General features: G+C 59.2%; 8 protein-coding genes across 8 annotated transcripts; 3 read left to right on the top strand and 5 right to left on the bottom strand.

Moving 5' to 3' along the window:
- Window positions 1-616: 616 nt before the first annotated feature.
- On the bottom strand, window positions 617-3,640 carry HETIRDRAFT_168845 (potassium transporter; the record flags this gene model as incomplete). The annotated part of the gene is made up of 15 exons (XM_009548455.1): window positions 617-841; window positions 899-954; window positions 1,029-1,083; window positions 1,141-1,187; window positions 1,243-1,409; window positions 1,490-1,510; window positions 1,565-1,726; window positions 1,782-1,925; window positions 2,065-2,072; window positions 2,127-2,265; window positions 2,317-2,432; window positions 2,489-2,835; window positions 2,906-3,233; window positions 3,300-3,489; window positions 3,549-3,640. 15 exons carry the CDS (start codon window positions 3,638-3,640, stop codon window positions 617-619), a joined length of 2,097 nt encoding a protein of 698 aa, XP_009546750.1.
- A 2,599-nt stretch (window positions 3,641-6,239) lies between these two features.
- Window positions 6,240-7,196, bottom strand: HETIRDRAFT_318928 (uncharacterized protein; the record flags this gene model as incomplete). Its single annotated transcript, XM_009548454.1, has 2 exons — window positions 6,240-6,671; window positions 6,732-7,196. The coding sequence occupies 2 exons, from the start codon at window positions 7,194-7,196 to the stop codon at window positions 6,240-6,242; spliced, it is 897 nt and encodes a 298-aa protein (XP_009546749.1).
- Window positions 7,197-9,250: 2,054 nt separating this feature from the next.
- Window positions 9,251-10,412, top strand: HETIRDRAFT_427309 (uncharacterized protein; the record flags this gene model as incomplete). The annotated part of the gene is made up of 4 exons (XM_009548453.1): window positions 9,251-9,396; window positions 9,507-9,741; window positions 9,803-10,023; window positions 10,094-10,412. 4 exons carry the CDS (start codon window positions 9,251-9,253, stop codon window positions 10,410-10,412), a joined length of 921 nt encoding a protein of 306 aa, XP_009546748.1.
- A 741-nt stretch (window positions 10,413-11,153) lies between these two features.
- Window positions 11,154-14,601, bottom strand: HETIRDRAFT_168848 (potassium transporter; the record flags this gene model as incomplete). The annotated part of the gene is made up of 15 exons (XM_009548452.1): window positions 11,154-11,378; window positions 11,443-11,498; window positions 11,573-11,627; window positions 11,691-11,737; window positions 11,821-11,987; window positions 12,048-12,098; window positions 12,154-12,315; window positions 12,385-12,528; window positions 12,669-12,676; window positions 12,731-12,869; window positions 12,932-13,047; window positions 13,112-13,464; window positions 13,554-14,070; window positions 14,181-14,370; window positions 14,480-14,601. The coding sequence occupies 15 exons, from the start codon at window positions 14,599-14,601 to the stop codon at window positions 11,154-11,156; spliced, it is 2,352 nt and encodes a 783-aa protein (XP_009546747.1).
- A 969-nt stretch (window positions 14,602-15,570) lies between these two features.
- Window positions 15,571-15,972, bottom strand: HETIRDRAFT_475671 (uncharacterized protein; the record flags this gene model as incomplete). Its single annotated transcript, XM_009548451.1, has 2 exons — window positions 15,736-15,972; window positions 15,571-15,671 (listed from the first exon to the last, which is right to left on the bottom strand). The coding sequence occupies exons 1-2, from the start codon at window positions 15,866-15,868 to the stop codon at window positions 15,571-15,573; spliced, it is 234 nt and encodes a 77-aa protein (XP_009546746.1). The 5' UTR covers window positions 15,869-15,972.
- A 9-nt stretch (window positions 15,973-15,981) lies between these two features.
- HETIRDRAFT_384593 (uncharacterized protein) lies at window positions 15,982-19,507 on the bottom strand (the record flags this gene model as incomplete). The annotated part of the gene is made up of 2 exons (XM_009548450.1): window positions 15,982-16,377; window positions 16,610-19,507. The coding sequence occupies 2 exons, from the start codon at window positions 19,505-19,507 to the stop codon at window positions 16,048-16,050; spliced, it is 3,228 nt and encodes a 1,075-aa protein (XP_009546745.1). The 3' UTR covers window positions 15,982-16,047.
- A 1,063-nt stretch (window positions 19,508-20,570) lies between these two features.
- Window positions 20,571-23,038, top strand: HETIRDRAFT_475666 (equilibrative nucleoside transporter protein; the record flags this gene model as incomplete). The annotated part of the gene is made up of 9 exons (XM_009548449.1): window positions 20,571-20,677; window positions 20,888-20,958; window positions 21,060-21,098; window positions 21,166-21,177; window positions 21,235-21,316; window positions 21,381-21,519; window positions 21,594-21,815; window positions 21,900-22,274; window positions 22,362-23,038. Exons 1-9 carry the CDS (start codon window positions 20,603-20,605, stop codon window positions 23,036-23,038), a joined length of 1,692 nt encoding a protein of 563 aa, XP_009546744.1. The 5' UTR covers window positions 20,571-20,602.
- A 1,030-nt stretch (window positions 23,039-24,068) lies between these two features.
- HETIRDRAFT_33073 (glycoside hydrolase family 20 protein) lies at window positions 24,069-26,243 on the top strand. The gene is made up of 10 exons (XM_009547480.1): window positions 24,069-24,295; window positions 24,354-24,405; window positions 24,476-24,625; window positions 24,680-24,797; window positions 24,870-25,133; window positions 25,205-25,253; window positions 25,367-25,451; window positions 25,538-25,578; window positions 25,665-25,701; window positions 25,769-26,243. The coding sequence occupies exons 1-10, from the start codon at window positions 24,171-24,173 to the stop codon at window positions 26,072-26,074; spliced, it is 1,227 nt and encodes a 408-aa protein (XP_009545775.1). The 5' UTR covers window positions 24,069-24,170; the 3' UTR covers window positions 26,075-26,243.
- Window positions 26,244-26,654: the final 411 nt, after the last annotated feature.

Raw genomic sequence — 26,654 nt, 5'->3', positions numbered from 1 at the left:
CCAAAGACAATGATTGTGCAACAACCACGCTTGAGCGAAACAACGGGGCCATATTTCTGAGTCCAGAGACAATTTCACAAAAGCACCATCGGGGAGAATTTTGATTGTGTCGAGTAGCTAGTGTTGCATGTACAATTTCCCGGGAATCTCGTTGCCCCACAGCTAATGGCCAGGGGGACCAGGAGGAAGGTTCAACTAGGAGGTTGGCTGTCGCCATGTGTAGTACAGCGTAGCAGCGACCACCACAGCGAGGAACATTTTCAAAATCTCTATGGCAGGTAAATTTCGAGACATACTGGATAGAAAAGCAGATTTGAGAGTTACAAAGGTGATATAGCCCCAGCACTCCACGGTACGTGACCCTGAGACTCCCTGAGAGCCCAAGATTCCAGGAAAAGTGATGCGTGCCTAATTCTCTCATTTCTTATCGCTCAGGCGAGTTCTACGTGTGGTACATCAGTGGTCTGCGGCGACTGCGGTCAGCACATAGAACAACGGACAGGCTTCACATGACTTACCGTAAAGCACTTCATCCTGAGAATATAAACAAGGCAACTCGCCAGTCAGTTAAATGCGCACATGCCCGTACATTCCAGAGGTGTATTATCATCGTCAACTATGCACTTAAGCGCCGCCTACGTGCGTTTCGGTCTCTTGATTGTCCGACTTGTCTCCGTTTCATCTGCAATGCCTTCTCACTAGCCATATCCAGAAATTCTTTTGGAAGCATAATCGCACGATCGAGTGCGACTGGAAGCCCACGGTGGCGTCCACGGATCATGACAGCGCAAAGGATGAGCTTGGAAAGAGCGTGCATTGCGCCAGAGAGAGAGAAGTTCGCCTGTATAAGGACAATTACAGATGAAATGTATGGTAGAGTTACTCAACGCATGCTTACCGTGGGTATGCCTAAGCTTAGACCTACTGTTGCATATGCAGACACTATCTCGAAGACTAGGAAATCACAACGCGAGTTGAACACCATATCAAATTATGCAAAAATAAAAAAGAGAAAAAGAAAAACTTACTCATAGAGAACAGATTGAACCACGATTCGTTAGCAGAATCGCTCAGCTGGTTCTTCTGGGAATTGCGCGAATGTAAAGAAATTGAGCTTGGAGTGAGATCAGTGGGATTTACCTCGATGATGCATATCAAGAAAAGTGCAAGCGCAAGCCACCACATGTCTGAAGCAGTTCCCAATTGAATCATGACTTCATGAGCATGCAACAGATAACTCACCGAACGCTAGCTGCCGCTTGACATGACGCCCAAGGTATCGGCCCCAGATTGCCACACGCGAGTCTGTCTGAGGATAGTTCGCTTCATCCTCTATATCCCCATCGTCTCCAATCACCGTTTCAGACACGCCCAGTGATCGTTCTTCGTACACGTTGGTTGAACGCACGCTATGGGGAAATCAGCGTACTACCCTGAAGTACAACTGCTATATGATTACCACATGGCCACAGGGTATGCCGAAACGTACATCATCACGACGTAGAGCACTCTACGAAGGGACGGTCAGGATTCTCGTTTTTAAACGAAGACGGTGGATGCGTACTTGACTGCAGGAGCCAAGACCGCAATTGGGACAGATTGGAACCCTGCAAGACGCACAGCAACGGCTTGTACGGCGGCCACGATCAGTCTCGTGCCAACCGGGATAGCTTCCACAGTCGCATTTCCAATATCCAGCACCAAAAACAGGAACCAATCCGTCAAACTTGATCCAGGAGTCAACTTACAGCTGGCAATGCAGAATATTTAGGAGCACTCACTTGAGGAAAATCAGCATGATGAGAAGGAACCAGGTTTGGCGCGATGGGAAGAGGTAGATGAAACATCGTCGGGGGTGATCGAGGAGAAACTGAAGTGTCTCGCGCATCTGTGAAGTCTTCGGAACGGATTTGAATATTCCCCATCTATCATAGACGGTCAGAGCAAGGGGGCAGAAGAATTTTTGCACAAGCCATACATCTGAAATCGTAAGCTGCACCGCGCCATTCAAGCGCAGGGTCAGCCCATAGTAAATCCGTGCGATCATTATCACATTCAACTTACAGAACAGGCTGTCATATCATGATCAGCACAAGGTCAAACGGTTAAAACTATAGCCGCCTCACGTATCCAGTGTTTCCAGCGATCACCACCCAGATGAGGAATATCAACATGGGATATGCGGTCTGGAACGGAATTAGACCCTGGTCAACCAGGGACAGGCCTGTGTTGGCCCAAGCGCCAATGACTTCGAAGATTGAGTACCTACAAGGCAAATATAAGCGAAATATGGTGAATGTCATGAATGACTCTCACCACACTGGATTGATCACACGATGCTGCTGAGGTGGCTGGAAATTATCCTTCCATCTTGCTAGTGACATATATGGTGCAGTGACTACAAACGCGGTCCCAAGTGAACCAACAGCGTACTGTGCCACAGATTCGATTAGTTCCCATACATCTATATAACATAGAAATCGCTCACCAAGGGCACGATCCACAATAAAGCAGTCAGCGCTCTGTACTCGACTCCACCTAGTTCCTCGCAGTCGCTGTCGGAAAGCCCATAAAACACTGAGTTCTTGCGCACTCTGGCATTGAATGAGAAATATGACACTGGACGATCGCCCTGAAGATCCACATTGGTATCGTCTGGCACTAACTTCGACTCGGTTGGCATCGTCATTGAGCGTTTGAGTTTTTTCTGTATGTTAGGGAACAGTCTGCGGAAGAGGCGAGCGATGAGCTCTAACGGATTTCTGAACCCGCCAAATTCATCGTCTTGGTTGTGATTTGGATCAATGACTTCGATTGTTGTGCGGCGAGTGAGTTCTGAAGTGGCGTCAATAAGGATATGAAGCCAGAAGTGGATCGAAAAACAAAGGGTGAGAACACATCGCACCTCGCCGAGGTGCAAGGTTAACACGTTGCTGCACCTGATCACTGTGGCCAAATGTCTGGCCGGCAATATGATGCTCTGGGATCGAGGATGAGAAGTCGAGGAACATTGCATTCATATCCATCGATGATGATATCGGTTTGGGTAGTGTATCCACACGACGAATCATGGAGGGCTTGAACTGTGCATTGCGTTTTGGGGCGCTGTCGCTCTGCGCGTCACGGAGGATGTCCCGAGTCTTCGTACGCTCGAACTCGGACTCCACAATCCAGTGGAGATGTCTTTGAAAGTACCGTCGGCGCACGTATACAACGATGAACGATATGGTGACCTATGATGATGTACAGTTTATTTGAATGTCTTATTTGTCAAGGTGTGACAAGATGTTAGAACATACCGGGCTGCCAATGATCTCAAGAATCACAAGTACAGCCTGCTGCCACGCTGTCAGGGAGCTCAAATCTAGCGTTGCAAGCCCAGTACCCGTCATGGCACTGACACAGCAGAATAGTAAATCGAGATATGACGCGGGAAACATGCCATTGCATGCATATGCTACAGCAGCGAGGATAAACGGGGCGATCGTGCTTATTGATAGTTGTCTCTTCATCATATGGAGATATTGTAGAAAGACCAAAGGACTCACAAGTACAGGAGATGAAGTCGATAGAAATTCAGGTTGAGTGTATCAAGTCCCTTGGCTGCGAACGCTCGTGCGCGGACATAGAGTGCTGACATGTGATCCCAAATCTCTATGGAGAAATTGACACGCGCTCGCCCGTGCGGTGCACACCACCGTGGTTGAGGTCTTTGAGGGCAGGATGCAAGAAGGCGATATATAGGTAGGTGGCCGACCTCGCACGTAAGAGTCCGTTGTATATATACGAGCTATCTCGTGTACGGCGGTGTCGGCGATCACATGATACTGTGTTCTTGTGGGCATGATTGCTACGATTCCAATTAGATGATCATTGTTGATGAAGACATGCAGTGGCTGTCAGAGGTCTAGCCATCCATCGTCATCTCCCGACATGCTGGATTTGCACAGCAAGCTTTACCAGACAGAGGACATACGTGAGGAAGCGTGAATCACTCAAAAATTGACACAGATACTGTGCGTGGTGCACCAGAAAGCCAGACGGAAGGCTCGACTCAGGAGCTTGATGTTTGCTTCAGGTATAGCGTGCGTTCAGAGGTTCACGAAGACGATGAGTCGAAACATGAGGAATACATGCGTTGGAAAGGAACATGAAGCTTGAAGCTCGGAGCAGAGCAGCTTGACGTAGTTGTATGAGATCATGCTTTGAGAGAAGAGAACAGGGATGAACATATTGCCAGTAAGAGGCCATCTTCAAAGGAGTCACCAAGTTTTCCGGAAGAGAAGGAGTGCTGGAACGAGCAGAGTGAGCAGCACCTAAAGTGGTTTATTTTTCACACGCTCCTCATTACCCCCTCAAGCACCTTCACGCCAATCATTTTCCTAGTTGTTTCGGCCTGGCGCTGCTTCCTGTTGCTTCATCCCAACGTCGCTGGGGACGACACGATCCAAGTGAAATGGTGCGCGTTGCAAAGAGAGCGGTGTTATCGACGCTTGGTCAGAAAGAACAGGGATAGCACGAGTGCGAGTCACCAGCCATGAGGAGTCTTGTGCCGACCTCTAGAGCTTCTACCGTCACATCACCGATGTTCAAGAAACGTCTCAGCCTCCATTCCAGCCTCCAACACGGTGGTCAGCCATTGTGATCAGTGTTGCCCTCTGCGTATCACTTGACTATCCGATTGTCACCTATTCGGCTTGGAATATCTAGTACATATCATGACTGGGACCAGGCACAGGACCAGGAACAGCACGCAAACCTAGCCCGCTAGCTCAACATGCCCTCCCTCGCTCATCACTTGCTAACAAGAAGCACTCGACGCATTCCGCATACGCCTATGAGCTCAGCGCTCAGCTTCGTGGCTGCTGGCCGAGATTCATCTGTCATGAAACCTGACTTCGGTGCACAATCCTCTCGACACACATATCACCGATCTCTTGCACGTAGACTTAGTCCTCCATCTCACAGGCTTAGGTCGTTTGGTCGGATAAATCTCATGGGTTAGTGCTTCACGAAATTGGGCTGCTATCAATCTACGGTACGCTTATTGTTCCGTTGTAGAATGGTCGACCTCGTACGATGGCAAAGAGATACCAAGCGATTTGGGTAGCACGCGACGAGAGCCTTGTGATGTCGAGCTGACTGCGGTTGAAAGGCATTGGTTGGACCGGTTGACGATGTCCAAACTGACGTGTGAGATGAATATATGCTTGCGCATTTTCCGAAAGTGTTCGCCGGCCAGAAGCAACCTCATGTTTCCGGAGATCATCTCACCACCTGCAATAGCGCTAGGCTGGTCCGCAGTAATTGTGCCATCCCATCGGATATCCATTGCTGCCTTTAGATATTGTAAATATTGTGATACCTGATATGTCCCAAAGACAATGATTGTGCGACGACCACACTTGAGCAAAACAACAAGGTCATATTCTCGAGTCCACTGAGACAGTTTCACAATAGCAATATTCCTACTTAGTCTGCTCTGTTTTTTATTTTTATTTTTATTTTAAATCCAATTTATTGTCCATGCAGGGTAAAAGGAACCCTATGTCGGACATTTCTAGTACAGATTGCAGCTACCACACCCGACCATGTTATAGTGCCTTTTAATTGGGATGGGGTAGGATGCCCTTGTCTGATTGGTGGGATGACGGAAGAGTGGGCTCGATCAGGTATGGTTGTCTGCTCTGTTACAAAGGAACTCTATGACCCACTCGGCATCGTTCTCAATCAGTTGGCTTCAACCACTAAAAAAGGCATCTCACTCGCTAGTATGCGAAGTTGGACGAGCAAATGAGACGAGGAGAGAATGAAGATCCTACCGACAGCATTATATCTTATTCTGAGGCAAAAAGGATAAACCAGATACAAGCTGTCCTGCGGAGAACACCAGCTGTAGTCTTTTTTTTTTGGTTGTAGTAACTCAGGTGGCTCGACATGTATAATGGAATCTATTTTATATTATAACGAATAACTTAGAAACTAAGACAACTATAGTACATCAAGACGAGGTAGCAGCTCGAGACAGAAGAGGGAAAAGCGATATTCGGAAAAGGGAATTGAAATGAAAGGTGTAAAGTGTGATTTCATACATGAGACAAGGGCGAAAAGGACTTGACGGAACAATAGTTACGATATACTAGCTCAGGAAATCCGAACCCAGATCTCTCATTCCTGTGTCTGATGTAAATATATATGCGTTTTATGAAAAGCAGCTGTGATCACTTACCAAGCCTAACTTAGAGATCATCAGAAGCTGTGACCTTCGTCCCTTTGTTCGGGGTCCTCCCGTACTTGTCCAGGCCTAGAATAACAAAAGTTAGTCGAAATCTCTCCCTCCATCTGAGGTACAAATAAATTGACGCACCAAGGCTCGGATCGCTTGTCATGCCCAAGTTATGAGCAATTGCCACCATAGCCTTCATATTCGTATCACCCGATAAACCCAAGGTTTTTGGAAGGGTGACAAACTTGGCGCTGGAGAGGAGAGTGTACGTCGCAAAGGACTCTGGCAAGAATGAGATATTGCCCAAACCCATCAGAACCGTGTTGTCTTCTTCATCGACGCCAAAGTGGCTGGCGTCCAGTCTCGCTTGTACGCAAACGAGCCGTTCCTCCGTGAGCTTGACGCGATCAAAGCTTTTCCCGCTGTTTATAAGCCTTGTGCGGCCCTGTTCCGAATTTCATGTTAGCGGACGATGAGCGTGCGAGAGAATTTACTGGACACGTACTTTGTCTACATACCTCTGAAGCGCCGTAACATTCACGAAAGGGAGCGGTGCTTCGCTGCTTTCAAAGAAGGCATGTCGGATGCACCCGCCTCCTAACGGTCCTAACTGGTGGTCGGAAGGAGCTTGAACCCCCAAAAGCCACTTCACAGCATCTACAATCCTCTCGTCCAGGTCATCAGGGGATTCGACGAGCTTGATGTGCTCTAGAACGACGTATGATGTTCCTTGTCCGTTGTCGAACTGGTGGATTAGCTTAGGGATACGAAGCTTGTTACTTTGTGAGTACAAAAACGACTGCGTTACGATGTAGGAAGCCAGAGTCTCGGGGTCGCCATATTTGACAATGTATGGATATGGCTCAACAAGTACGCAGCCGGTTTTTTTATTGCCACGCCCATGCTCTGCCTGGTGTTTTCTACATTCAGCCATGATGACGACCTCATCATCAGGGGAGAAAGGCTGCATTTGCGAGCTACACTAGCCAATGCGACGTGAGAAAGAGTAGGGCAAGGCTAGAGAATGATACGCACGAGTGGAATAGGGTGAGAGTAATAGACAAAGTGGTACTGCCTTTGATAAAAGTACGTTGACAGACGATCTCAACGCCCTAGACAAAGACACTCGAGTAACGACAATGAAGGCTAGGACCAGGATACATACACTGACGGAAATGGAAGTCCAAATCGAAAGAAAGAATAAAATAAAATAAAATACTGTTGGAGGTTATAAGCAGGGCAAGAAGCAACGACAGAGTGAGACGCACGAGTGGACCGGTTAGGTCGACATAAAATCACAACACGGTACCCAAGATGAAGTCAAATGTAAATAGCAGATAGGAAGACTGCTACAAAGGGCACTTACGTGGCGGTAGGGCCAAGGAGAAGTCTTTTGGTTCACAATAATAGACGAAATGACACGAACGAGAATGCAGGAGGTGGTAAGAAGAGAGGATAAGAAGCAAATTGATAGGAGAAAATGAATGCTAATATTATTCGGCTTTGACGCCCATGGACGCGCTTTAGCCACGAGTCACGTTGGCCACCGGCAGACCCGGGCCGGTTTAGACAAATCTGTGCGCGAGGCTTTATATTTTGTTCAAAAGCTATCTGCACTGCAAATTTCAAGCTTCGAGATTATCTTTGACCGTCTTAGCATCTATCAAGTACTTCTGCAGCCATACCAAGAAACCTTGGTGAGGTCAAATGTCCAGAGGTTTCCCCGATCGCGTCCCTAATCGTCCTTCATACCTTCCTTCGCAATCACATCGAACGTGTCCAAGTACTGACACCATCTTTCACCCCAATCGGCCTTTCCATGGAGTAGCCAGATGTTCTGGTCCCTCTGGACGCTTTATTAAGCCCTGTCGTGCTTCCTTGCAGGTGGCACACTCGACGCTGCCGCCCACACCGACTGTGGGGCCAGGGCGGGGCAACTCACGGAGCGGGAAACGGCCGGGGTCGTTCGGAAAAAACGGTCGCAAGAGACTGCTGTGGAAGGACGTACACGCGTTGGGCGCTGCGGCAGACCTGTCGAGGCTGATGTCGAGGCTGTATGCGCTGCGGGCGAGGTTGGCGCGCGTGACCGTGTATGGTCCGTCGAAGCGCAGCATGAACTTGGCGGCGCGTGTCTGTCCCGCTGCCTTGTAATCACGGCGGCGATGCAGCGTTGATAAATACGCGCGGTCGCCCACGGCGTAGACATGCTCGAGGGCGCGCCGCTTATTCGCGGAGTCCGCTTGTGCGATCTTCGTGGCCGTCAGGGAGTCGGCCGCGGACCGTGCGATATCGAGGATGCGGGTAATAGTGGCTTAAGCCAGGGCCTCGGGCGAGTCTGTCGGTGTGGGCGACGCCGGCGTGAGCAGAGGGGGTATCGAACGCGGGGCGCGTCCCATCCTGAGCATAAACGGTAACACGCCAGTAAATGCGTTCATAGTGTTCATGAGGTGAAAACGTACGATAGGTAACGCCCGCACCCAGCCCTTTTGTGTGCGGTTGACGTGAAACCGAAGACATTGATTTACTGTTTTGTTCGTACGTTCACTGGAGCCGTCGGTTTGCGGGTGGAAGGATGTCGACATCTTCAATTTTACACCCGTTAGCCGGTGTAGGGCGGCTGGTGCAAAGCACGCTCAAGTACTCATCCTCACATCCCCAGCTTGTCTTCTAAGCATTTCAGCGTACTCTCTTTAGAACATTGTAAGCCCGGCCATCGCTCGTCCGCTTCCGATCGTGGACGCATTCCGAGTATACCTACACAACTACTATATATATTCGTATGATTACTCATTCACTCTCGTACTTACAGGCCTGTTTCCCAAACTTACTTTCCCTTTCGTACACAAGACAATTACCTGCGCGCCTCGGGCTGCACCTTAAAAGGGCCCCGAAGACGGCATTCTCAGTAGCAGCTTTCCCCCGCTTTCTCTTTCTCTTTCTCTCTTCTCGCCTCCGGTTCTTTAATAAACCTGTTTTCGGGTCTGTCACGTCTCGAGCATCTGGCGTCACGACGCCCTTCCAAACATGTCTACCCCTGAGAACACTACAGAGACCAGCTTTTCCACGTTCGTTCACGGGCAGCAGGGAGACGACGTCTCTTCTGTTACACCGTCGCAGACGTCCAATGTCGAACAAGGCGTCGAACATCACGACATTTTTATGCCTACAATGTTCTAAAACCAATGTCGTTTCCCTCTCTCTCCGTTTTGTTTTGAACGGACTAGGAGCTCCTTCCCATAAACTTCGATGCCGATGGGTCCTGAAACACTAACAAAAATAGGGGACCTGCCATCCGCACTCCTCCCATCGTCAGGGATATTGTCGTCACCAAGTACAGCGTTCAATGGTTGAATCTCTCCCTGCCCGAACAGGGTTTCTATGCCAAAAATCATATGGTAGCGGCGCTGGACTCCGCCCAGCCTTGGACAATCGACGGCATCACCTATTATAACTCTGCTCGCATCTCTATGGAGCTGGGCGTTGAGATGCAGTCTGCTGACGTTATCGGTCAAGAGGTGCGCACAAAGTCATATTTTCAATACGGATATTGAAGTTAATCTGGATTCGTTTCACCAGGACTGGGTTTCTGGGGAAAACTACTTCCCAGGAGAATACGCTGTTCGTCTCTTCAAGACGGACGAGCTGTTCGATCTTGTCGTTTACCACCTCACTTACAACGACCGCACCGGTGCTACGATTGGAGACTTCATCGACGAGGTGCTTGAACGCGACATGCACCATTTTCTTTTTTTGCCTTACACTGCCAGTGGTCACTGGAAAGGTTGTGGCGATCACATGTATGTTCCTCTTCACTCGAATCTCAATTTAACATTGACGGCGTGATCCTCTTTGCTCTCCCTTTACTAGAATTCACACCTTCGCCGTCTTCGTCGACGAGGGCCTCCTCCCCACCACGGATTCCAACGAACATCCAACCGTCCCGCTCAGCACTGAACTCACTTACACTTATTTTGCCGGTGGGAAGAACACCTGGTGTCGTATGGGACGAGGATGGTGGCTGAAGTACAACCCTCCCACTGACCCACTTACTCCAGAGACCTCGTTCTCCGAAGGTCGTTTGACCTGGCAGCTCCCGACTGCGCCTCAGTCTGTTCAACAGGATACCCAAGAGGAGGTTGGCGAAGGAGAGCCCAGTGTCAAGTCCGACAACGACGAAGACGCTTAAGCTCCGTGAGTCAAGTCGGCGATAAGTTACCGTGGTGCCTTTGGATACGGACACAGCCTACGTCATCCGTTAAATGTCGTGGAGTTTCTGGATTATTAGCTCGGGCTCGCGAGGGTGGAAGCAAACCTCTGTGGATGACATGTGTACGTGGATTCATGGCTGCACATTTTCTCGTGTCGCAGAACTCGAACTTGAAGCCTCGAGGCCGCTTCTCGCGAGACACCACGCATCGATGCGATCATATCGATACCTCTCAGCACCATATTTTGTGCATATTATGCGACGGGGTCCCGTCTGCCATCCAGAGAGTAGGCCTCATCGTTTCTTTCCGACAGGTTCTCATGAGCCTACGTACCATCGATCTTTTTCCTTGTAACAGAGACACCCCTGCGCGTGCTTATTTGCCTCTGCTTGTTCAGCTTTTCCCGGCAAGAGAGGATACCGCAATCAGCCAGGTACAAAAACTGCGCCCCATATAACTATCCTCGACGTCTCTTACCAAAGGCTCCCTGCAAATGGCGTCTGACCACTTTTCGTGATCCTGCGGGCAGGGTGGTATCATACACAATCATCATTAGCAGCAACAAAGCACAGTTGAAAGCGACACAGCATATACAGAACTCCAGTCCACTGAGGATATTACCGCACCCATCTAGATCCATCTATCTATCTATCCATCCATCCACCCACCATACCTAAATCTATATCCAAAAGCACCAGCATCCACGAGCATCTATCCATCTACACACCCGAGCGCCGCCCATGCGCGTCCTTCTCCCAAGACCTCGCGGCCTGGCGCGCCTTCATCTGGCGCGCCTTCTCGCTGGCCTTCTCGAGGAACTCTTTCGGGAGCATGATCGCGCGATCGACGGCGACCGGGAGCCCGCGGTGGCGCCCGCGGAGCATGACGGCGCATATGATCAGTTTCGAGACGGTGTGCATCGCGCCTGTGAGCGCGTAGTTCGCCTGGGGCGGAGCGTGAGGGCGCGGTGTGCGTGAGGGAGGTGGGAGGTCGGGAACGCCGACTTACCGTGGGTATGCCGAGGCTCAGGCCGACGGTCGAGTACGCAGACACTATTTCGAACACTGGGGGATGGGAATGGCAAGGACGCGCGATCAGCGGTGCTTCGTTCGTGACGGAACCATGCGAGGTGCCTCACTCAAGGAAAATAGATTGAACCACGAGTCGCTAGAAGGGTCGCTCAGCTGGTGTCTCTGCGAGGCCCAAGTCAGCCGCGTGCCCCCGCCCCCGCACAAAAGAACGGCAGGGACGCCCACCTCGATGATGCACAGCAGGAACAGCGCGAGCGCGAGCCACCACATATCTGCAAAGCCAACGCAAACCACGCATGAGCGAGCTCCGACGCGCGGCGCCCACGGCACGAAGCACGCGCGGAATTGTAATCACCGAATGCGAGCTGCCGCTTCGCGTGTCGCGCGAGGTAGCGGCCCCAGATCGCGACGCGCGAGTCCGTCTCGGGGTAGTCCTCCTCGTCCTCGATGTCGTCGTCGTCGTCGACCTCCTCCTCGAACACCCCGAGCGAGCGCTCTTCATACACGTTCGTCGAGCGCACGCTGTCGCCGCATAGGCATCAGCGTGGCGCACGCCGACTCTGTGCAGGCGGACGGACGCACCTCATGGTCACTGGATAGGCCGACACGTACATCATGACGAGGTAGAGCACCCTGCAGCCAGCGCGTCAAGATACAAGTCACACAACCACGATACGATCAAACGCACTTGACGGCAGGAGCCAGCGCGGCGATCGCGACAGACTGAAACCCCGCAAGGCGCACCGCAACGGCTTGCACAGCAGCCACCACGAGCCTCGTACCGACCGGAATAGCCTCCACCGTCGCGTTCCCGATATTCAGCACCAAAAAGAAGAACCAGTCCGTCAAGCTTGGGATCCACGCATCAGTTCAAACTTCAACGCGCAGCCGGGCCGGCGGCAGATCGCGGGAGGCTCACTTGAGGAGGATCAGCACGGTGAAGAGGAACCAGGTCTGGCGGGATGGGAAGAGGTAGATGAAGCACCGCCGGGGGTGGTCGAGCAGGAAGTGGAGGGTCTCGCGCGTCTGCGACGCTTTCGGGAAGCACTTGTATATCGCCCATCTACCAGCACGGTCAGAGAAGAAGCGAGGCTTTCAAAGGACTTACATCTGGAACCGCAGGCTGCGTTGCGTCGACAGAGACGGAAAGGTCAGTTCTTGCCGTGCGTAGATTCAAACAACACCGATCACGTCTCGACTCACAATATAGGCTATCGGAATCACGATCAGGATAGGTTCGAGGAGTCGGACGATGGCGCACTCACGAATCCCGTGTTGCCCGCGACCGCCACCCAGATGAGGAAGATCAGCATAGGGTACGCGGTCTGGAACGGAACAAGGCTCTGATCGACCAGGGACATGCCCGTGTTGGCCCAAGCCCCGACGACCTCGAAAGCCGAGTACCTACGAGAGCAGAGTGCAAATGATAAAGATAAGTCGGAGTGAGAGGAGCAGGTTCCTCGCACCACACGGGGTTGATGATACGATGCTGCTGGGGCGGCTGGAATATGGACTTCCATTTACCAAGCGACATGTATGGCGCGGTGACCACGAATGAAATCAAAAGCGTGCCAATAATGTACTGCAGGCGGCGCGAGATCAGTCAGCACGCATATATGAATGCCCTTACGACAAAATCAACGCACCGAAGACACGATCCACAGCAGCGCCGTGAGCGCCCTGTACTCCACCCCGCCCAGCTCCTCACAATCGTCGTCCGAGAGCCCATAAAACACCGAGTTCCTGCGCACCCGCGCGTTGAACGTGAAATACGGCACGGGGCGCGCGCCCTGCGGGACGGTGTCGAGGTTGATGTAGTGCGGCACGAGCTTCGACTCGGCGGGCATGGTCATCGAGCGCCGGAGCCGCTGCTGCATGGAAGGGAACAGCCGGCGAAAGAGGCGCGCGAGGAGGCTCAGCGGATCGCCGAACCCGCCGAACGCGTCGTCGGTGCTGTGGTCCGGGTCGACGACCTGCACCGTCTTGCGGCGCGTCGGCGCTGGGCGAGCATCGCGGCACCACCACCAGCCGCATAGTGAGCATCGTGTGTATACGGGCGGGAGCGGGGCGCGGTGGAACGCCGCTCACCTCGCTGGCGCGCGAAACCGACGCGCCGCTCCGACGGCGCCCGCGCCTGTCCACTGCGGCCGAACATGTGGTCCGCGATGTCCTGCTCGAGCGCGAGCGGGCTCGCCATCATGCGCTCCGGCGACGTCGAGAACGCGACGAGCGTCGCGTCGACGTCCACCGTCGGCCTGAACCGCGCGCGGCGCCTCCTCGACTCTGCGCGCGCGTCGTATTCCCCGCTCCGCTTCTCGGTCACGGTCTCGGCCGCGTTGCCGCTCTCGTTGCCGTTCTCGCTTTTGATTCCGTTTTCGTTCTCGGTGCCGTTCGCGCCGCCCGCGTTCGCCCTGTGCCGCATGGTATTGGCGTCCGCAGTGCCGGTGCCGGTGCCGGTGCGCCCGCGCGCGACGACGTCGTTCGCGCGCGCGTCCAGAGATGCACCGCGCGTCTGCGTGCGCTCGAACTCGGACTTGACGATCCACTGGAGGTGGCGCTGGAAGTACCTCCGGCGGACGTACACCGCGACGAGCGCGACCGTGATCTACACCGCGCACACCCAACCCCGAAAATCCAGCCCGATTCCGGCCAGACATACGCGCTGACAGCTTAGATGCGGGAGGGACGGGAAAGGGGAGGAGAGGGGAGACGCACCGGGCTGCCGACGAGCTGGAGCACGACGAGGATGGTCTGCTGCCACGCCGTCAGCGCGCTAAGATCGAGCGTCGCGAGCCCGGTGCCCGTCATCGCGCTGACGCAGCAGAACAGCAGGTCGACGTATCTCGCGGGGAACCTGCCGTTGCTCGCGTACGCGATGGCGGCGAGCACGAGCGGGGTGACGATGCTGGGCGCGGCGGCGACGGCAGCAGTGAGAGCGGCATCGGGGACGGCGTCGGGACGGCAGAAGCGACGTCAGCGGCGAGAGAGGGAGCCAGGGAAGGGAGGCGACGCACAAGAAGAGCAGATGCAAGCGGTAAAAGTTTACATTCAGCACCTCGAACTCGTTCGCGAGCCTGCGCCCCTCCGTCCGCGCGCGACCGCCCAGCGCCTCGAGCCGCGCCCACATTCTGTCCATCGTCGTCGCCCACGAGTAAGAAAGTAGAGTATTACAAGCCCGCTGCAGAGAGCAGTCGACTCGGCGACGCAACGGGGGCGACTGTTACAAGGCGATGGCCCCACCTCCTGCGACGTGCATGGCCGCGATCGCTCGGTCGGCGTCGCGGCCTCCCCCGGCCCCCTGCGGTCAAACATGATGTGTACTCCGGCAGCACGCCACAACCGGCGCCAGTGCAACGCCATGCATCTGTCGCAGCCAGACCAAGAACAACTTGATGCTCACGGTGATCACGCCGTCGCCTCCACTCGCCACACCCGACACCTCAGCGCGGAACCAATCCTGCCGTCCCACACGAGCTAACCCAGAAAGGCGACGGAACCTGGCACTCGATCACGTCGCACACGCACATATATACTCATTCGTGCCAAATAGGGCTATACGGACGTATAAACAACAATCGCAATCTCGGACTCGGACTCGGACTCTAAGAGAAGACGAGGACGCGCACACGACACAACACCGCGCCCGTGTCCGAACCAAACGCATGGGAGCCAGTGGGGTGGGTGCGGTGGGGCGGCAGTGGGTATATAATCAGAAGTAGTAAAAAGGAGTGACAACAGATGGGGACGGAGGCAGTTTTCGCGGGCGGGCGGGCGGGCGGATGCGATGGAGGGTCGATGGGGGTGAGAGTACGGATGGACGGATGAATGGGCGGAGGCGGATGAGCGGATGGTTGTATGGCGTATCAAATCAGCGGAACAGGGATGAACAGATGCAACAAACGAACACGCGAACCAGAACCAGGGCTACATGCAAACACAACACAACACAATAACACGCACGTACACACCAAGTCCGCGCGGGAAGAGGCGGCGACGGGGATAGCGAGGCAAGGAGCGAGGGGCGCGTGCGGCGCGGCACGGCGACGGGGCCGGGGTCGGGTGGGGTCGGAGTCGGGGTCGAGAGGGCGGTCGGGAGCCCCGCGTGCTACCGGGGGACGAAGACGGCGACGAGGACGATAAAGGGAACGTAGGTAAAGAGCGAGAGGACCGACATCACGCGACACCGAAAGCGCCACGATTTCGCATCTGCACCAACGGCGCCGATTCAGCCATCCGTCCATCACACGCAAGCAAAAGAACAAGGACGCACCGAACTCAATCTGCGGATCATCCAGCGTAACCGCCTTCTCCCTATCCTCCCCGCCCACCACCCTCGTCTCAGGGGTCCCCAACACAGCCGCGAGCCACCAAAGCGGGAACAACACAAACCCAACAAAAAACATCCACGCGTGCGCCGGCGACCCGCCCTCGCCCTCGTCCTCCCCGCCCGCCGAGCCCCCGCCGCGCCGGCCAAGCCGCAGCGTCCACGCCGTCTCGAGGCGCCGCCGCGGCCGCCGCGGGTCGCGCATGTGGAACGTCCCCGACGGTGCGATCGACGGCGCGTGCGGCGTCACGAGCGCGCTTAGCGGGATCGAGATCTGCGATAGGCTGCGCCGCCTATCGTGCGCGGCCTCGAGCGGCGTGTGCGGTGCAGACCCAGCGGCGGCGGCGACGACGTGGGCGGGAGACGAGCCCTCGCGCGCGGAGGGCGCGCGGGACGGGCTGTGGATGGGGGTGCGCGAGGACGTGCGGGAGGACCAGGTGCCCATGGTGGTGGTAGTGGTGGCGGGCTGTGCTTGTGCGGTGGTGGAGCCTGCGCGGGAGGGGCTGGGCGTGGTTGGTGCGGACAGGCGGGCGCGCTTGCGGTGGTAGGACGAGGGCACGCGCGAGACCGTCGACGGGCGATGGGTGACTGTCCAAAACGGAAGCACGCACACGGTCAATAAAACGGCACGACCACGACCACGAGCGAAACCGGCCGCGCTAAGTGCTCGTGCACCGCTCGCGAGGAACGCGATGGTGATCCCGCATCCGCATCTGCATCTGCATCAACAGACGACAGCCAGACAACGTGCGAACAGCGCGGCCCGCGCGCGTCGAAGTCGCCGGAGCGACCCCAATGACGTAAAATGACGAAGGAGAACGAGGTCGGCTGGACGCTGATGGTACTCACTGCGTGGATCAGCCGGGATCGCGAACGTCGCGCGCGGCGAGCCCCGTAGGTCCGGCGGCGTACTGTCGACGTCCTCGGCCTTGCGCTTGCCCTTCGCGATCGACGTCGCGCTCTGCGCGCGCGAGCGCGGCGGCGTCCGGAACGGCTCGCCCGCTTCGCCTGCACCATACTGCGCCGCCTCGCCAGGCATCAGCGTCGAGCTGCTGAACGCGACCGAGGGGAAGAGCGCCGAGGACCGCGACCCGGTCGCATCCTGCTGCTCGGGGTCTTTCGACGAGGACGCAAACGAGGCGGACGCACGCGCGCTGCGCTGCGCGGACCGCGTAGAGCCCTTGCCCTTCATCGAGCTGCGCAACACCCTCGTGCCCGCAGCCCCAGCCCCAGCCCCGCGCACGCTGCCCGCGCGCGAGGCCATCCCCCCATTCTCGCGGCCCTGGTTCTGGCTCTGGCTCTGGCTCGGCATTTTGTTCTCCTGATCCCGATCCCGATCCCCCCTCCTCGCGCCCTGCTCCTGCTCCTGCCCCCCCTCATTGCCCACACTCCACGACATCGACGGATCCGATCGGCGCACGCGCGCTGACGCAGCAGATACCTGTACAAACGGGGCGCCCCCCAGTGGCGACGACGACGAAAAAAGGGGTACAGCAGAAGAAGAAGCGGGAAAGGGGAACTGCGCGCGCGGGGGCGGGGGAGGGGGGAGGGAGAAGGAGGACGAGAGCAAAGAGGGTGCTGAAAAGCGAGCGGGTCTCTCTCGAGGCACGTTGTCCCCACGCCCACGCGCCGCCGGCTCCGCGCCCTTGTTCTCCCCGGCAATCCCCGCACCCGGCGCCGTCGTCCCTCGCCCCCCCTGCCCCGTGCTCCCCCTGCTGCCCGTCCGCCCGCGCGCGCGCTGCGCCTCGGGGGCAGCAGAGACCACCTCGTCGCCGCCCCCGAACGCGAGCGCAACGTCCCCCCCAAGCGACAGCCGCACCATCTCCCGCGACACGCGCGCCGCCCAGTCTTCTCCCGTATCTCCCCTCTCCTTCTCTTCCTTCCCCTTCCCACCTCCACGCGCCTTCGCGTGGTTCTCTGTCAGCCCATCCACAGCCGTCCCCGCCGTGGCCTGCTGAGCGAAATAGTCTGCGCTCGTGCGCCGCCCGTGGCCCTGGCTCCGCGCCGACTGCGTGCGCGTGCGCGTCCGCGCGCGCACCATCTCGCCAAACCGCGACGCCGGCGACGTCGGCGACTTGGCGCCCGCATCCTGCGGTACGGGAGACGCCGCGGATGCGGCCGCTGGTGAGTGCATCTTCGGCGAGGCCAACGACGCAGGCGACGACAGGGCGGTGAAGATGTTCTGCACCTTCGGCAGGCTGCGGTACGGCCGAATGACGCGTGCGAGTGCAAACGGCCCGAACGTGCTATCCGCATCCACGTTCGCGCTTGTGTCCGCAACGCCGCTCGCGTCCGCGGCCGTGTGCACGTCCGCGAGCAGGCCCGCGCTCGCGTCGAGGTGGATCCTCGGGCTCGTGCTGTTCCTGTGCGCGCGCACGGGCAACGATTCCCCGCGCAACCCCAGCCCCTGCCCTTGCTGCGCAGCGAGCGCGAGCGCAAACGGCCGCGGCTGCGCGCGCGGCGGATACGTCTGGCCGTGCGCGCGCGCCTGGGGGCGAGGCTCAGACCGGGGGTGGGGATGGGGATCGGGGGCGGCGGCGGTATCGCCGAGGGTGTATCCGTGCTCGTCGAGCTCGAACGCGCGCTCGAGATCGGGCGTGCGCGCCCCGCCGCCGCCACTGCCGCGCCCAGCGCTGCCGGTGGCGGGGTTCGCGCGCGCGAGGAGGACGGAGGCGAGCTCGGGGTGGTCGAGGGGCGGCAGCGGCGGCGGTGGGGTCGCGGCCCCCGAGACATGTCCATGCCCGTGCGAGTGAGAATGCTGTGAATGTTGTGAGTGAGAGTGGGACTGCGAGTGCGAGTCGAGCGAGCTCGACGGGCGCCCGAACGTCCCGGGGGAGTCGAACGCGCGCGCGCCGCGCGAGGCGTGCGATCCCGGCGTGGTGCTCCCACGCGGTCTGCTGGACGGAGTCACCGACGCCGACGCGGAGACGGAGACAGAGGCGGACGGCGAGGCGGAGGGGGAGTGCTGCGCCGAGCCGCGGTCCGCGTTCTCCTTGTTCATCGTGTCCGACGAGCGCGTCCGCGTGCTCGGCGTCGTCGACGGCGAGCCGTGCCCGCTCGCCCTGCCGCCGCCGCGGCCCTTCGACCTGAGGCGCGCGCGCCACGGCGAAGGCTGCTCGCCCGCTGCGCGCTCCTGCTTCCCGCGGCCGAACGTCGTCGACCACTCGCCGGGCGAGGCGAGCGACGAGATGCGCGAGAGCAGTCGCCCGCCGTTGCTCCCTGCGCGCGAGGCCCGGCTGACCTTGGACGCGCGGCTCGCCGCGGACGGGGGGCGCGTGGGCTCCGCGGTGGCAGTGACGAGCTCGTCGTCGTTCAGCGAGACGGCGGGCACGGTCGGGAGGCTGGGGCGGCGGGGCCTGAGGGGGACGGGGACGATTTCTTCTGAGGAGTGGCGTTCGTGGTAGGGTCTGTATATGCGCCTCGCCTGCGGCGGTCTGGTGGGCGCAGGGGTATGCGGGGGCGGGGTATGTTGTATAGAGGAGTATTCTTCGAGGAGGGAATTAACGTCGGGGTGTATCTTACGTTCGAGGAGGGGCTGGAACTGAGGCTTGGTGCTTGAGTGCGATTGCGAATGCGAGTGCGAGTGCGTGGTCGTGGAGGGCGTGAGGGTCGTGGGTGTCGAGGCGCCGTGTGCGGTAGCGGCGGAGTGGGAAGAGTCAGACGTGGCGGTCGTTTGGCTGATCGCGCGGGTGCGGAGGCGCGTGAGGAGGGACGGCATGGGTCGTATGTTCGTATGCGGAGTGCGTTCGGGGGGTCAGAAAAGTCGTGAGGCGTTGCAGGACGAGTTACTGGGCATCTGGTTGAACAACGCGTGGCTGGTCAGAAGATGTCTCGCGGCACCGTGGATCGGGACACGCGGCGCATACAGCGAGTACATCGTTCATGGATGTATCTCGAGGACGACGAGCGCGCGGATGTATGTACACGGTGCGCGGCACGGCTGTACAAGGGCGGCGAACATCGCCGATAGTTGGTAGAATGCGGACTGTCCCGCGGGCGCGCTAACCGCCGGCGAGACAATGCATGCAGGCGGGTAGAGCATCGCAAGGCGGGATCGTCGAGCATGCAACGCGACTTATAAGGACCTAATTTCATCGAAATCACATTCCTGTCCAACACGCGCACGGCCCCATCCAGCGCGCGGCGGGCACCCCGGCACGTCTCCGTGGCGGGCGCAGAGCGGCGCTCCCGCACGACGCGCTCGCCCGGTATAGAAAGAGAGAGAGCAAAGGCGAATGGGAAACACGAACCAAAAGGCAGCGGTTGACCGGCGAGCGGCTATAGCATGCACCTGGAGCGACCTGTCTCTCAGGCGGGTGGCGAATCGTTGGGGCGCACGACGACAGCGACGCTCCGACGCTTCCAAGCTATCTGTCCGGACGGCGATGGCGCGTGTCGAAGTGCAGAAGAAAAGCAAAACAAAAAAAAGGGAAATCGTGAGCGCGGCGCTGTGTTGGACGGCGTGCGTGCGTGGAGGCGAGTTGAGGTGCAACAGAGCAGACGGGACGTGCGTGAAAGCGTCCCAGGGCTAAAGAAGGCTCGGAGCGGAAGCAAACCACTCCATCCCAGTCCGCCGCGTTTGGCTCCCGGCGTGCCCTCATCTCGTCCGTCCCGGCACCGGCACCGGCCCCGCCGTCGCGGACTTCGGCACGTGCCGTCCACACCAGCCGCTACCGCCGCCGCCACCGCCGCCGTCGCCGCCCGGAACCGGCGCGGTCGCTCGGCAAGGGCGCCAGCACGTTCGCATCTCCACGCACTCTCTTCCTCATCACCGGCCCCCTCCCGCTCGTCCTCCCTGCAGTCGTCGCCGACGATGGACCGCATCGAATCATGGGGAAACACGATCACCAACCTCACCATGTACGACATCAAGAGCATGTACAACCAGGTGCGTCCCCGCGCCCGCGGCCTGCCTCACGCCTTACCGCCACCCGCCCGCCCCGCCGCTTGCTTCTTTGCGTCTCGCCCTTGCCCTCGCCTCGTCTCGTCTTCGTTCCGTGTTTCGTGTGTCGTGTTTCGCCCTTCCATTGCTTCATTTGATGTGAGGCCGAGTGTGATCGCTGACGACGACGGGCGCCCCTTGTGCGGTGATCTGTAGGCCAAGAACGTCGTGCTTAATGTCAGCGAGATGGAGGCCAAGGTGCGCGAGGCGACCAACGACGATCCATGGTACGTCGCCTCCTTCTTTCATTCCATCTCGGACCCCCCGGGCATGAACGGGCACACGTGGATGATGGCGCTGATGCTCTTGGCGTTGTGCGTGCGCGCAGGGGAGCGAGCTCGACGCTGATGACCGAGATCGCACAAGGGTACGTCCCCGCCCCGTCCCCCCGTCCCACCCGGGCGACGCATCTCACTCCGCCCCGCCGCATCTAGGACATTCAACTTGTGAGCACCCACCCCCCCGCTCTTCCCTGATCAGTCCCCGATGACCTCCCGAAAAAGTCAAAACTTCAACGAGATCATGCCGTGCATATACGCGCAGTTCATGGAGAAAGAAGCGCGTCAGTGGCGGCATATATACAAGGTGCCGTCCTCTGTCTTCTCTCGCCTTCCTCCCTTCTCGACACCGTGGGCTAACGACCACGCAGGCGCTCCAACTGCTCGAGTACCTCGTCAAGCACGGCAGCGAGCGCGTCGTCGACGACGCCCGCTCGCACATCTCAACTATCAAGATGCTCCGCAACTTCCACTACATCGACGACAAGGGCAAAGACCAAGGCATAAACGGTGCGCCCCTACCCACCATCCCCCACCTACCCGCCCTCCCTCATCACTCATCGCTCACCCGCCCCCTCGCGCAGTCCGTAACCGCTCGCGCGAGCTCGCCGAGCTCCTCTCCGACGTCGAGAAGATCCGCGTCGAGCGGCGCAAGGCCAAGGCCAACAAGAGCAAATACATCGGTACCGGCTCCGACGGGCTTTCCTTCGCCTCCGGCGGCTCGCGCTACGGCGGCTTCGGCAGCGACTCGCTGGGCGGCGGCGGTGGCGGGAGCTACGGCGGCAGCGCGAGCGGGTTCGAGCGAGGTGAGTGCGCGCGCGACTGCGAACGCGGGGGAAGACGCGGACGACTGACTGACCACTGACCCTGGTGTGCGCTCGTTCCTGCAGATTACAGCGGCGGAAGCAGCGGCGGCGCGGGCGGGAGCAGCGGGTTCCGCGACGACACCGCGCGGCGCGGGTACGAGGAGTACGACGCGGGCGAATACGAGTCGGGCCCGCGGCGCTCCAACTCGCTCACCGTGCCCGCCGTGCAGTCCCAGGCGCGCGCGCAATCCCAGTCTCAGGCGCGTGGGGCGCCGACGCGCTCGGCGACGCAGCCACCGGTGCCGGTGCAGAAGGCGCCCGAGGTGGACCTGCTTGGATTCGCGGACGACGAGCCGGCGGCATCTGTGACGGCGACCGCGGCAGGGACGACGGGGTTCTCGATGGCGGGGAGCACGGAGAAGGCGCTCCCCGCGCTCGCGACCCTGAGCCTCGCGGATGGTGCGTTATCCCTCGTCCCTCCTCCCTCCTCTCTCCTCTCTCCTTTGTCGTGAGCGGAGTTACCGACTGATCGACACACGCACGCAGACGACGACTTTGCCGACTTCCAGGCGGCCCCGCCGTCCGCGACTGCCGCGGCGCCCCCGATGCCGAGCGGCAAACCGAGCCTGATGGACATGCTGGCCTCCGCGCCCGCGCCCGCGCCGGTTGCCGCGACCGGCACGCCCACGTACGCCGCGCGGCAGCCGCTGTACACCTCTCCCGCCACCACAGGCGCGCCCACTGGCATGGGCATGAACAGCGGCATGGGCATGGGCGTGGGCATGCAGCCCACCCCAGCGACGTACGGCGGCGGCCGCCCGCTCTCCTTCGCGCAGCCCGTGCTGAGCCCGACGTCGTCTTCTACGGCACCGCCCTCGCTTGCGACGTCACCGACCGTCGGGGCGAAGAAGCCTGCGGGCGCGGGCGCGGGGAACTTTGACGATCTGTGGACGATGGGGATGTCGCTCGGCTCGGGATCGAAGCCCGGGACGCCGGTGGGCGGGAAGCGGACGAGCATGGGCTTGGGCATGGGGGTCGGCGCGGCAGCGCCTGCCAAGTCGATGAAGGACCTGGAGCGGGAGAAGGCGCAGGCGGGGATATGGGGCGTCGGTGCGCAGAAGGCGCCGCAGGCACAACAGCAGCAGCAGGCGGGCGCGGGTGCGTTTGGGTCGTTTGGGCCGGCGGCTGGTGGGGCGGGCGGGGCGGACGACTTGTTGCTTTGATTCACGCGTCTTTTCTTTTTCGTTTACTTGTTCGTGTTTTTTTCGTGTTTTTGATGTGGTCTGTTGGGAGTGTTGATTTTTGTGGGTATGTCCTGACCTTGTGTGTGTGTGTGTGTGTTCTCGACTGGCGGGCTAGATACGGCAGTGAGTAAGTAGGTGACGGTGTATGTTGGTCCTCTGGAATTCGTCCCACTCGCGAGGTCTCGTTCATGTCCGGGGCGCGAATAGAATAGGGGTGTGGCAACGTACTCGCGACCGAGATGGCCGCGACGTCATGGAGCGGTCTTGTGACCACCGCACACCGTACAGGCGCAATGGGGAGCACATGGTGGCTGACGGCGTCATCAGCATGACGCGCCCAAACGGGGCGGTGCCTTTGCCGCGCTTGGACGGACAAGGGCAGCTCGCGCCGTGCTGAGCCGCGCCTCTCCATCCTGGCGACGCGCCTGAAATTCTGCGGTGTTTCGCGAGGAGAGAGGGCGAGAGCGGAGGCGCCGGAAGCGTGGTCATGCGCCTTTCGCGTCAGCGTCGAGGGCCAGGAGTGGGCCAGGGCGACTCGAGAAGCAGCAGCGCATAAAGCCCCGCTGCCTTTAGCTGCCTTCCTAGTACTCTACTCTGTCCTCGAGCAGCCTCCCGCAGCCATCACACGATGGCGCCCCTCCTGTCCCTCGCGCTCTCGTTCCTCCCCCTCCTTCTCACATCCCCGGCGCATGCCCTCTGGCCCCTCCCGCGCACCCTCCAGACAGGGTCCTCGACCGCCGCGCTCCGCCTCTCCCCCTCCTTCCACATCGCCCTCTCCCTCCCACACAACGCAACCGCACCCCAGGACCTCCTCGACGCCGCCGCCCGCGCAAAAGGCTACCTCACCACCGACGCGCTCGGCCGCCTCGTCGTCGGGCGCGGCGCCTCCGACGCCGCAGCCGTCGCGCGCGCGCCGACGCTCTCGCAGCTCATCCTCGAGCTCACCAGCAACAGTACAGGCGCGGCGCAGAGCATCACGCAGGGCGCCCAGGCGCCGCTCGGCGCGCGCGACGAGGCGTACACGCTGATCGTGCCCGCGGACGGCACGCCCGCGGTCGTGCGCGCCAACTCGACGCTCGGGCTCTTCCGCGGGCTCACGACGTTCGGCCAGATGTGGTACGCGCTGCCCGGCGCGGGCAAGGACGCCGCGACGTACGCGCTTGGCGTGCCCGTGTGGATCGAGGACAGCCCGGCGTACCCGTATCGCGGGCTCACGCTCGACACCGCGCGGAACTAGTGAGTGCCTCGAATGTGCGGGGGCGCGGGGAGTGCTGACCGTCCATATGTGCCATAGCTTCCCTGTAGCGGACATTAAGCGGACGCTGGACGCGATGAGCTGGGTCAAGGTGCGCGCCTGTCTGATCTTCCTGTCTGTCTACCCCTACGTCATCGCGCCGACTCACGTGCGCGTCGCAGATCAACACGTTCCACTGGCACGTGGTCGACTCGCAGAGCTTCCCGCTCCAGATCCCCGGCTTCGAGGACCTCGCCGCGACGGGCGCCTACTCCGCCGAGCAGGTCTACTCCCCCGCGGACGTCGCGGATGTCGTCGCCTACGCTGGCGCGGTGAGCCTCCTCTCTCTGCTGCGTGTCGCGTGCACGAGCTGACGCGTGCTGCAGCGCGGGATCGACGTGCTCGCCGAGATCGATACGCCCGGACACACGTCGGTCATATCAAAGGCGCACCCGGAGCACATCGCGTGCGCAGAGGCCACCCCATGGGCAACATACGCGAACGGTACGCCGCCCCCGCGCGCCTCTCTCTCTCTTCTTCCCCACACGCTCACGCACGCCCGCGCGCACCCCGCAGAGCCCCCCGCAGGCCAGCTGCGCCTCACGAACGCGACCGCGACGTACACCGCGTCGCTCCTGCGCGCGGCCGCCGCGCTCTTCCCGTCGTCGCTCTTCAGCACGGGCGGCGACGAGATCAACGCGCGGTGCTACGCGGACGACGCGCAGACGCAGGCTGCGCTCGTCGCGGGCGGGCAGACGGTCGAGCAGGCGCTGAGTGACTTCGTCGGCGTGACCGGGGACGCGGTGCGCGGCGCGGGGAAGCGCGTCGTGGTGTGGGAAGGTGAGTCCGTTGTTGGGTGGAGGGGAGTGTAGGAGGCTGACGGGCGCGCACGCGCGCGTGTGTGTTGGTAGAGATGGTGCTGGACCATAACGTGACGCTCGCGAACGACACGGTCATCATGTGCGTGCCTCGCTCTCCGCGTCTCTCGTGCGCCTCCTCATGCGCCTCCCTATACTTTTGCTGTTCGCCCCCGTGCATCGCGTGTGCGATCTTGGCTCCCTCGCTGGCCGCAGGGTCTGGATCTCGTCCCTGAACGCGGCGAAGGTCGCGCAGAAGGGGTTCGACCTCGTCCACGCTGCGTCCGACTACTTCTACCTCGTGCGTGCCCGCCCCGCTCTCCCGCAGACTCCTGCGCTCTCGCTCACCACTGATATCATCCGTCTACCTACGTACGTCTCTGACAGGACTGCGGCGGCGGCGGATGGGTCGGCGCGTACCCCGAAGGGTGAGCACATCCCTTTCTGCGACGCGACGCGACGAGCGTACGAGCGAGAGCACATACTGACGCCGCCCACTTGCACGCCCCCACAGCAACAGCTGGTGCGACCCCTTCAAGACCTGGCAAAAGGTGCCCGCCCCCTCCCACCCCCTTCCCTTCCCTTCCATCTACTGACCCTGACCCGCACCGACCACAGGCCTACTCCTTCGACCCGCTCGCGAACCTAACCACCCCCACCGAGCGCGCACGCGTCCTCGGCGGGCAGCACCTCCTCTGGACCGAACAATCCGGCCCCGCGAACCTCGACCCCGTCGTCTGGCCGCGCGCCGCCGCCTCCGCCGAGGTCTTCTGGTCCGGCGCCGCCGCGACCGCGAACGTGAGCGCCGCGCTGCCGCGCCTGCACGACGTCGCGTACCGGTTTGAGCGCCGTGGCGTAAGGGCGATAAGGTTGCAGCCCGAGTGGTGTGCGCTGAGGCCGGGGGCGTGTGATTTGACGGCGTGAGTGCCGGGGAGGGGAACGTTGGAGTGGGCGAGGGGGTGGTTCGTGCTTGTGGGTTGGGTTGGAGGCGGACTCTTTCGTAGTGCTGATTATATAGGTCGCGCGGGCTGGACCGGATTGTAGTTATTTCTTTGGTTTCTCTGGAGCTCTTTTCGTTTGCTCCCTCTATCACTCCTATGCAACGATGCGAGTGACACTTACGAACGGCAAACTCCACCTGTCGGCCCGTGAGACCCTTCTGTTATGTTGGCCAGGAGACTAACATCAGCAAACCGGGAAGTGTCTGTACAGACCTGGACAGACGTTTCAGAACCCCAGATGCTCCCAGCAAGTCCCCAATTAGACAGACACATGACTTCTGGCCAGGTGTCTGGACAGACATGTCTAGACATACAATGCCGGACACGCAAACACGGTAAACTAGCTAGCACCCGAACGGGGTTTTTTTTTTCATGCCAAACTAACTTCAGAATCAGACTCAGGGAGTCAAAATACGTCCAAAAACATCCTTCCGGAGTTTTTCCCACGAGAAATAGGGGGTGGCCAATATTTTGGCCGAAAAAAAATGAACTTATCTAGATTT

Source organism: Heterobasidion irregulare (assembly GCF_000320585.1).
Source record: "Heterobasidion irregulare TC 32-1 unplaced genomic scaffold scaffold_05, whole genome shotgun sequence".
NCBI lineage: Eukaryota > Fungi > Basidiomycota > Agaricomycetes > Russulales > Bondarzewiaceae > Heterobasidion > Heterobasidion irregulare.
This window is presented reverse-complemented; position numbering and strand designations above follow the sequence as displayed.

Excerpts from the sequence above, each read along its gene's own strand:
- HETIRDRAFT_33073 (XM_009547480.1), top strand. The coding sequence starts at position 24,171 with ATGTGGTACGCGCTGCCCGGCGCGGGCAAGGACGCCGCGACGTACGCG. Across the intron at positions 24,798-24,869 it reads ATGGGCAACATACGCGAACG|AGCCCCCCGCAGGCCAGCTG; the intron begins GTACGCCGCCCC and ends CGCACCCCGCAG. Across the intron at positions 25,254-25,366 it reads GCGAACGACACGGTCATCAT|GGTCTGGATCTCGTCCCTGA; the intron begins GTGCGTGCCTCG and ends CGCTGGCCGCAG.